The sequence below is a fragment of the Archocentrus centrarchus genome, chromosome 17 (assembly GCF_007364275.1).
Source record: "Archocentrus centrarchus isolate MPI-CPG fArcCen1 chromosome 17, fArcCen1, whole genome shotgun sequence".
Classification (NCBI taxonomy): domain Eukaryota; kingdom Metazoa; phylum Chordata; class Actinopteri; order Cichliformes; family Cichlidae; genus Archocentrus; species Archocentrus centrarchus.
In genome coordinates, this window is record NC_044362.1 from 2,476,529 (window position 1) to 2,486,163 (window position 9,635).

Genomic DNA, 9,635 nt, shown 5'->3' on the forward strand with positions numbered 1-9,635 from the left:
GTCAGTCTGATTCAAAACGTGTGACATTAACTCATAATTTAACTTCACAAACTCTGTAAAGAGTTCACTGACAGCCACAGCTCAGTGACTGATCTGGCCTCATGTTTGCAGTGTAATGTTTGTCCTGAAGGTGGCGCTAACACTCAGTCATTGAAATGCAAAGAACTGAGTTATTTAGAAATTTCCAAAGAAAGAGACAAAATGCGGATTGGCAGTCTGTTTAATGATTGAAGAAAACAATCAAAATGCAAATAAATTACAGAAGCGTGTTTTTTTTTTTTTAATAATTAAAGACTGATGTGATCAGAAACGTGCTCAGTCTGTTTTTGTTTCAGCAGATTAACGGTTTAATGTGAGGTGTGTGGATTTCAGCTGTTTGTCTCTCAGGAAAATGAACCAAACGTTTCTCTTTGGCTTTCATCTCAATCCTCTCAACTCAAACTGAGGCAATGCATCTAGAAATATTATTTACTGTGCAAATATCTACATTCACTGTGTTCCATAATAATAATGGTAATAAAGTTTGGCTTCAGCAACCAGATTAAGCACTTTCTTTAAACTCTGTGGACAGCAGAGATGTCTTCAGCAGTCGAACCCTCAGTGGAACATGTTAGCGTCGACATGTTCTCTAAACAGCAGAAAACCAACACTGATGAAGCACACGTCAAAAAAGACAGAGACGTTCACATGTTGCATAGTATCCTCAGCTCATTCCAATGTGGAAAAGAGTCTCTCCCAATATGAAACACAAAGATTCACTAAACCTAGGAGACTGTCTTTCCTGGGAAAGAGCTGATTATATGTTTCTTCCTTCAGGTAGCAGCTTTCAGAGAGAATTTCTCAAAAAGTTTCTCCAAGTATTTCTTAGAGGTTCTCAGAAAGTTTCTCAGTCTTTCCCTCATCTTGCAGCATCAGTAGAGCAAAGGTGAACCGTTCACGAGCAGCCGCACTCCTCCACGATCATATTCTGGATGTCCTTCTTGATGATCTTCTGCTCTTCGTTGTAGTAGAGCATCGACATCGCTCTCAGCCTCGTTGGCACGCAGCACGATTTGATGTTTTGAAATGGGCTGTAGCCTCTCATGCGATAATGGTTGATGACCGTTGAATGGAAGGAGAGCGGTGAGCTTCCGATGCTCGCCATGTGGTTTGGACAGTCGCCTTCACAGTAGTTAGCATGGTAACCAGATGGCGCAATGATCCAGTCGCTCCAGCCGATGTCTTTAAAGTTGACGTAAAACTCTCGTTTGCAGCAGATGCGGATTTTCCCATCACACTGCAGAGCTCGTTTGACTCGCCGCTGAGCCACCTCTTCTCGAGGTCGCAGCACCACCATGAGGAATGGCCGGTGTGATTGATCTCGTCCCGTGGCCAGTTCACCATTGGCAGGTGTTAGGACGGGAGCGGCGCCGGCTTCGGGACACAGAGGACAGGAAACCCACAATCTAAGAGGCCTGCTGCCGCTGTCCAGCAGAGTCTGAACAGTGTGAGGAATTGCGAGGGTGTGCCAGCCGCTGCGACGGGTGTCCACCATCTTCTCCGAGACACACTCCTCGTCACGATGAAGCCGCAGCATCACTTTGCCTTTAAAGCGGTTTACCTTCGACATTTTCAAGAAGATCCAAACGTTTGCCTGCTCCACCAGAGATGAGCCACCGTCCTCCTCTGAAATGTCAAAGGTCACCGTGTTGGGCCTGTCGCCTGTGACAGAGAACAGTTAGCATGTTAGGACCATCAGAATGAGCCGCTGTGTCACATTTACAACAAGGAGTCAGAAAAAAAGAGATTTGACTGAGAACAGGTCTGAACTGATCAGCTGATTCAGTTTAAAGAGTGACTTCTGACTCCTGATGATGGCAGAAGGAAGTGCACAGTTCACTCTGACCTGCTTTTTCCCAGATTATATTTTCACTGCAAACCGATTAATAATCATTTCTGACTGAATCTGCTGGTTGACTGAAAACCTGGATTAAGTTTATTCCTAGACTATGATGGAAGTCTTCAGTGAATTTTCCTTTTATTCAAGCACTCAAAGAAAAAGTCTGGGCGATGACCCATGATGGAGTTTGAAATAAAATGATATGAAACATGATGATGTCTGTGGAAAGACCAGCTAAATCTGGCAGTTTCTTTTCCCCTTAAGTGAACAAAACGAGGAGCATGAAAACTGTGACCCCGCTAGTCCCCCTTCCCTTTGCTGACCCGCCTCCCCAACAGAAATTTTAATGAGTGAACAAAGTAGATGTTCTTAACAGGAAAGCTTGAAAGGAGCTTCAGCCTCTAAATATACTCAACATTAGGAGAGGCACTAAAAAAAGACCGGGCCTGATTTCAGGGAATGTTGTTAACAAGCCTGGTCATATAGGACACCCCTCACCAATCTCTCACCCCCCCCACAAAAAGGCCCGTCCTGTCTCAGTGCTTCCTTCTTTGTCTCCTGTTGCAGAATAATTACTGAGGCCCAGATTTGTCTGAATGAAGAGATTATTTACGCACTGAGACCACTCGGTATGTTCCCCCGACCCTGGTCCTCGTTACCGTCCACTAATTTGGGCGAGCATCCTCTGAGGGGCCTTTTGACAGAAACAACTATTTATAGCACAAAGCCATTATGTAGCTTTATATAAGCAAAGCAGCAGGCAGTGCGATTGGTTCATGTTCACGGAACACTTAAACGTGACCATCATCATCATATTCAATGAGACACAGCGGATTGATAGCAGGTTAATGACAAGCAGCAAAAGTTCATCCAGCAAGGAATCGAACCAGCGACACTCTGGTCCAGTGTGTTTGTTCTCAGTGAAAACTCCTTAAAGAAGGTCAAACTCTTTTTACGAGAGTGTCACGGGTTTCTTTGTGACCCAAACCAGCAGCTAATTCAAACTGTTTCTGTCAGTTTGTCGCAGATTGACTGATCAACCGTCTGTCAGACGGACGTCTTTAGCGACCGACTGCAGTTTGATGAGTTTTTTTTTTTACATGTTGGGAATCAGAAATGAAACACATCAGACTGTCATTCCATCAGAGAGCCTTTCTGTGTTTTTGCCAACAGATCAAATAGTTGATTTCACTCTCAAACTTGAAGGTTTCAGTGCTTCGGGCCGCAGTCAGATGGATTAATATGAGCTAAAACAACATTTCAGCCAAACACTGAAGCTGTCTGTTCTGACCTGAACATGAAAACCTCAGACAGGATCAGACTGTGGCTGAAATCTGTAAACAAACTTTGACCCTTTGGATAATTGTGAATAAGCTGAAAGAGCAAACAAACAGTCTGACATCACTGATGGTCACCGATGGTCAGTGAACCTCTGAAGAGTCGGACTCTACTGACTCTGAGTCTACTGAGTCTGGATCTGCTGACTTTAATGACCCACTCAAGAGAAAATGTTTCATGCAGACACTCTAATTAAACCCAAATGTTAAAGGCTCACCCTGTCTTCTGTTCTTACATCGTTTTGTTTTCTTTTTTCCTGCTGGACACGCCTCCTCACAAAATTAGCCTTAACCAATCAGGAGGCTTGATGCTGAGATTTAAACATTTCTGTGGGTTCATTTAACGAGAACTAATGGTCATCAAGCCTGCTGTGTCTGACTGTGGGACTCACCTGGCTCTCCAAAAGTGATGATTTCAGATGGCGGTTCAGGTGGTGCTGAGTTTCCAGTGCCCTGGCCATCCTCCTGGATCTCCACGCTGCCGTCTTCAGCCACGTGGGCCACGTGCAGTTTCTTGATGGCATTGAGCAGAGCAGCTCGAGGAACTGGCTGTGTCAGGTTGGGCCGGGCGCTCAGGTGCAGCATGTTGAGAATGTGACGCTTCACTGCCTCCACCATGTCACTCTGACCGCCGGACGAAGACAAGTTCCTCCTCACCTGAGGCAAGGAGCACGAAGGACAGTCAGAGGATACCGCTGCCTCCTGCAGCCGCGGGGCAGGAGAGATGGTTGGAGAGGCATCAATGAGAAGCCACGCTGAGACTGAGAAGAACACGGCAAAGAAAGAGCACATGATGGTTGGTGGATTGATGCAGAGTAGAGGCAGTAGAATCAGTTTTTATGTGCAGTTGAAGACGCGGAAACAGGTTTGAGATCCTTCAGATGAAATCCTCCGAAGCTCCGGAGAGTTCAACAGTAGAATCTAGAAACTGATGTGAACCTGCTGCAGGTCTGACTCTCTTTGAATCTCGTTCTGATGCTTCTTAGCTTTCACTGTGGGTCTGAAATTCTGCTCCTCTGCCTGCGAGTCTGATGTTCCTGGTCCTCGTGGTCCTAGGCCTGGTGGTCCTGAGCTGAATGAACAGTGTGCAGGGTCACTCTACTCTTCCTCTCTGCTCTCTTACAGTAATTATACTCTCAGCCTGTTTAATCCCTCCCTCCATCCACAGAGGTATTTCCCTGTGACACACACACACACACACACACACACACACACACACACACACACACACACACACACACACACACACACACACACACACACACACACACACACAGTGAGTAAAGTCTCTCAGAATATCTCAGGACTGTTTGTGGAGTTTCCTCCTGAATGAACGTCACGACAGAAGAGGAGGAAGAAGGAAAGAGGAGGTAGAGAGTGTCCCTGATTCATTCACCACACACACACACACACACACACAGACACACACACACACACACACACACACACACATGCACGCACACACGCACACACACAAACACACACAGGGCGATGAGTCAGTGCAGCGTCACCGTCACCTCACGTGGAGGAGAAACTCTGTCGGTGTGAAATTAATTTTTAGAATGAAGAGAGTTTGTTCTAAAGACCAGAGTCCTGCACAGAGCAGATGGAGCGTGCTCACAACAGACTGCCACACATGCACACACACAGTGACATCAGCACGCCCTCTGCTGGTGGGAGTCAGGACTTACAGCATCCTCTTCACCTGAGATGAATCCTCTGATTCACGTATTTCTATAAGTTCACGCAGGCGTGTCAAAAATATTCAGCTCTGTGGCTGTAAGCAGAAACACCGCACAGGTAAAGGAAAAGGGGGGGACCCACTAAGCATCAGGAACATTCTGATGTGCTGATGGCAGTTTAATGATAGGAAAATTCAAGACGGCCATCGACTGACAAGAAAACTTTTTAAAACTTTTTTTTTTTTACAAAATTCAGGTGGACATGCACTTTTTGAATGATCTTATTCTCGGATCATGTAGATGTATGAAATTAGCCAGAAGCTTCTTTGCATCCTCTGTAAAGATTTTTTTAAAGAAACAATTTGCTAACAGGGCAAAGGGTTAAAGGTGTAGAAGAGGTTAAAGTGTATCTGAATGATCCAGAATGGTGTTTTTACCCCTTTAGTTAATAAATAGTTAAATCTGTTGGCACAAACAGGTCATTATAGAGTTGTGGTCATGGTCCTTCAACTTCTAGCTAGGTCTACAAAAGAGCAGTGGGGAATTTTTTATTTAAGGGCCAGTTTGCAGGGTTTGAAAGAGCTCAGCTAATATAGCTTATATGTGATGTCCTGATGTGCTGCTGATGTTATCTGGTTATTTCATATTGGGAAATGCCTTTGAAAACAAATTAAATGATAATTTCAAGCCAGTGAAAAGTGGGACAGTGAGTGCAGGCTGGCACTTTGCAGTAATGGATGTTGGACTGATGCAGGGCGCTCTGTGGTATCATAGGTTAGGACCTGGGTAGCGTCAGAGGCTCTGAAAGACTCCGAATATTGCAAAAACAAAGATGGTGGTGGAAGTATTTGGGTATTTTTGATGAAAGTTGATTTAGACACTGCTTCAAATTAACTGCCCAAATAAGTGCCCAGATTTCATTACAGCTGCTGAGTGACTCTAGTTAGAGTCATCAGTATGAACTTGAGGTGATGATGTTCTTTATTAACAGCCAAATTCAGCCTTCATACCAGCTTCATACTGGCCGAGGCTGGAAAGCAACTCATACTGTTATCAAGGTGGTAAAAGTTGCAGATGTGCACAGCGCTGATATCACCCCACACTAAATTTGACCAGTTTATCTGATTCTGGGGGTGGAAAAATTAATGTAGATACAGGATCAAACTTATCAACTGTTTGTCTATAAAATATGGATATAACTGGGTGGCTGTAGCTCAGTAGGTAGAGCAGGTCACCTACTGATCGGAAGGGCAGGGGTTCGATTCTTGGCTACTCCAGGCTACGTGCCAATGTATCCTTGGGCAAGGTACTTAACCCCAAGTTGCTCTCCGATGCAACCGTCAGAGTATGAATGTGTGTGAATGTTAGATAATTAAAGCAGTTAGCTTAGTTAATATAGAAGTGCTTGTATGAATGGGATAAATGTAAAACATGTTGTATAAGAGCTTTGAGTGCTCTGACTGAGTAGAAAAGGGCTATATAAGAACTAGTCCATTTAACTGTAGAGTCTCCATGAAACAAGACTTCTTTTATAGTCTGGTCTAATGTACAGTCTGAAGCTCTGCTGCCCTCTGTTGGACATTTATGGACATTAAACTCATTCTGCACAGTTTATTTATAAAGGACCAAATGCTAACATGAGTTGCCTCAAGGTGCTTTATACTGTACGGTAACAAGCACAGGTGTAACAGCTCTGTGATAGGCCCAGAGAGGTGCAGATATTTTGGGGCCCTTACCACCATGAACTGCTTTATAAGACACTGACCAAAAAAACTAATTGTTGCACATTTTCCACCAATGACAGAGATCAAGATCAGGAAGTAGTATATATGTATATATTTGTCCTGTTCTCTTTAAACATGTACAGCAGCTCTCCTTTTTTGGGACAGGTGAACACACCTGTGAGGACATGTCCCCACACATGTTTCTGTATCAAACCTTCCTGCTGCTGTAAGTAATTTCAATAAGGTATCTGTCTATCTAAGCATACAGTGTAATTCTTATAGTCTGCCCACTTTAACTAGTCACAGTGGGTATGCGCATGCTGTACGAGCAGAGGACTATTTGACATCCACTGGGCCCTGGGGCACCTGTCAGAAGTTACACCTTTGATAAAGACCCTAATGTGCTAGAGAAGAAGCCCCAACAATCAGATGACCCCCTATGAACAGCACTTGGTGACAGTGAGAAAGAAGAGCAGGAAGTGACCTCCCACAGATCCAGGCTGAGGGGAGGCAGGTTTGAGGGCTGCTCAGCTGTTCAAACAGATAAATCACATTTATTATTTGCACTCAGGTTTTAATATCATTGCTGTATGAAGCTGTGGTGTGTTTATGACTCAGAACAAAATACAGCATCACAGAATTCCAATGACTAACTTTAACGACCTCATGTTGAAACATACACGAATGTACCTGAGTCGCTCTCTCACACACACACACACACACACACACACACACACACACACACACACACACACACACACACACACACACACACACACACACACACACACACAGGTGCTTTGATCACACCTGGTGCTACATAAGAAATCACTCCTTAATCACTGATTTTATTTATTGAAGGAGTAAACAGCAGATATTAAACATGCATCTGACTCATGCAAATAGCTCAAAGCTGAAGGCTCTGCCTCCCATTCTACTCTTAAGTATCCTAGGAACCACAAGTAAGCCAGCAGTCTGAGAGTGAAGTGCTCTGTTGGGGTGATACGGTACTATGAGGTCTGGAGAGTACTGATGCTCTCCAGCTGCTCCCTGTGCGTCCTGGGGCCTGATTATTAAAGACCTTGTATGTGAGGAGAAGGATTTTAAATTCTATTCTAGATTTAACAGGGAGCTAATGAAGAGAAACCAATATGGGAGAAATCTGCTCTCTCTTTCTAGTCCCTGTCAGTACTCTAGCTGCAGCATTTTGGATCAGCTGAAGGCTTTTCAGGGAGCTTTTAGGATAATAATGAATTACAATAGTCCAGCCTAGAAGCAATAAAGGATGTTTCTAATTTTAGAAATATTGCACAAATGCAAAATAACGGTCCTACACATGTTTAATATGTGCACTGAAGGACATATCCTGGTCAAAAATGACTCCAAGATTTCTCACAGTGTTACTGGAGGCCAAAGTAATGCCATCCAGAGTATCTGTTTAGACACCATGTTTCTAAGATTTATGGGGCCGAGTACAAGAACTTGCTATGAACTGATACAAAGCAGCAAGTTCAGCCATAGGGCCCAACCTATTTCACAGCCGTGAAAATCGCATCGCTTTTCTCATGTAATACACACCATGCAGTGAAATAGTGGTAGAACACTTTATGTTGAGACGGCGGCATCCCGCCCTTCTGCTGCTTTCGTCACATGTTCTTGGTTCCAGACCAGCTAGCCTGCGGGGCCTGAGTTGAACCCGTTTTTCGGCCAAGCACCGAGCGCGTTCTTGGTTGAAAAAAATGCTGAACGGTTCAAACACTGGCACCGACACCCGGGCGGTGGAAAAAGGCCCTGTGTGGGTCCAGTGGAGAACCCGTGAAAGCATGGGTCAGACTCAGTGGTTTGACCCTGTTTTACCTGCTCTTCTATTTCCCCTGTAACACCCGCTAGAACACATGAAGATAAGAGACATAAGATTGTCTCTTGAGTTGTGCCGTTATTTTCTGCAGTGAAGTGCTGAGTGCATCGGGTTTAATTGTTGTTATTGTGAGAGCCAGGCTGAGAGTGAAGTGAAAGTGACCCAAGAAAAGGGACCATCCAACTTGTCTTTCATTGTTTGGCATTCTGTAAAAGAACCAGTGTCTCCATTTCTCTAGAGCTTGTTTTACAGCTAGTAAATCACAATTTCTGATGTCATAGTTCTTTTCTCCAGATGTAAAACAGCAGGGGGAAACAAAAACACAAGGGTGCAGCTTACAAACTGTTTCTGGGGATCCAGCTGAATCAGGACGGATGCAGCGCTATAGTTCAGCGCTGCATCCGTACATATGACATTGCAAGACTCCCAGTGTGAGATTGCCAATTCAAAATTGTGGCACCCAGCCTGATAATTTAATTTTAGGACAGCCTGATAATAATGAATTACAATAGTCCAGCCTAGAAGTAATAAATGCATGAATTAGCTTTTCAGCATCACTCTGAGAAAGGATGTTTCTAATTTTAGAAATATTGTGCAAATATAAAAAAGCGGTCCTACATATTTGTTTAATATGTGCATTGAAGGACATATCCTGGTCAAAAATGACTCCAAGATTTCTCACAGTGTTACTGGAGGCCAAAGTAATGCCATCCAGAGTAAGTATCTGGTTAGACACCATGTTTCTAAGATTTGTGGGGCCGAGTTCAGTTTTATCTGAATTTAGAAGCAGGAACTTGATTGAAACTGAAATCAGTATTGTTCCTGACAGGTATGTCATCAGCAGAGAATCACCTGTTTCTTCTGCCTGAGAGCTGCTGTGAGACTTTAATATTTCTTCATTTAGAAAAATTATTATTTTTTTACTTGATGACACCAGGACATCCACACATCACTTCCTGTTTACTGAAGATTTGAGTTTAAACCTAAAATAGCTCGTGAATAATCTGCTCCACCTGCAGATTAACCCCTGAAAGCCTGAAACCTCCGCAGACACAAACCTGCTTCACTGCCTTTAAGTCTCACATCTGACACAGAGACCGTCCAATCAGAGGGACGCCGAGGCTGTAAGCCCCGCCCCACCCCTCCACACACACA

The 9,635-nt window shown here is 44.1% G+C and overlaps 1 protein-coding gene across 1 annotated transcript; it reads right to left on the bottom strand.

Moving 5' to 3' along the window:
• Positions 1 to 216: 216 nt before the first annotated feature.
• On the bottom strand, positions 217 to 4,361 carry inhbab (inhibin subunit beta Ab). The gene is made up of 2 exons (XM_030752064.1): positions 3,609 to 4,361; positions 217 to 1,701 (listed from the first exon to the last, which is right to left on the bottom strand). Exons 1-2 carry the CDS (start codon positions 4,006 to 4,008, stop codon positions 935 to 937), a joined length of 1,167 nt encoding a protein of 388 aa, XP_030607924.1. The 5' UTR covers positions 4,009 to 4,361; the 3' UTR covers positions 217 to 934.
• Positions 4,362 to 9,635: the final 5,274 nt, after the last annotated feature.

Bases quoted from the DNA above. Each gene is read 5' to 3' on its own strand.
- inhbab (XM_030752064.1), bottom strand. From the start codon at position 4,008: ATGTGCTCTTTCTTTGCCGTGTTCTTCTCAGTCTCAGCGTGGCTTCTC. The intron at 1,702-3,608 runs GTGAGTCCCACA...TCTCTGTCACAG, and splicing joins CATCACTTTTGGAGAGCCAG to GCGACAGGCCCAACACGGTG.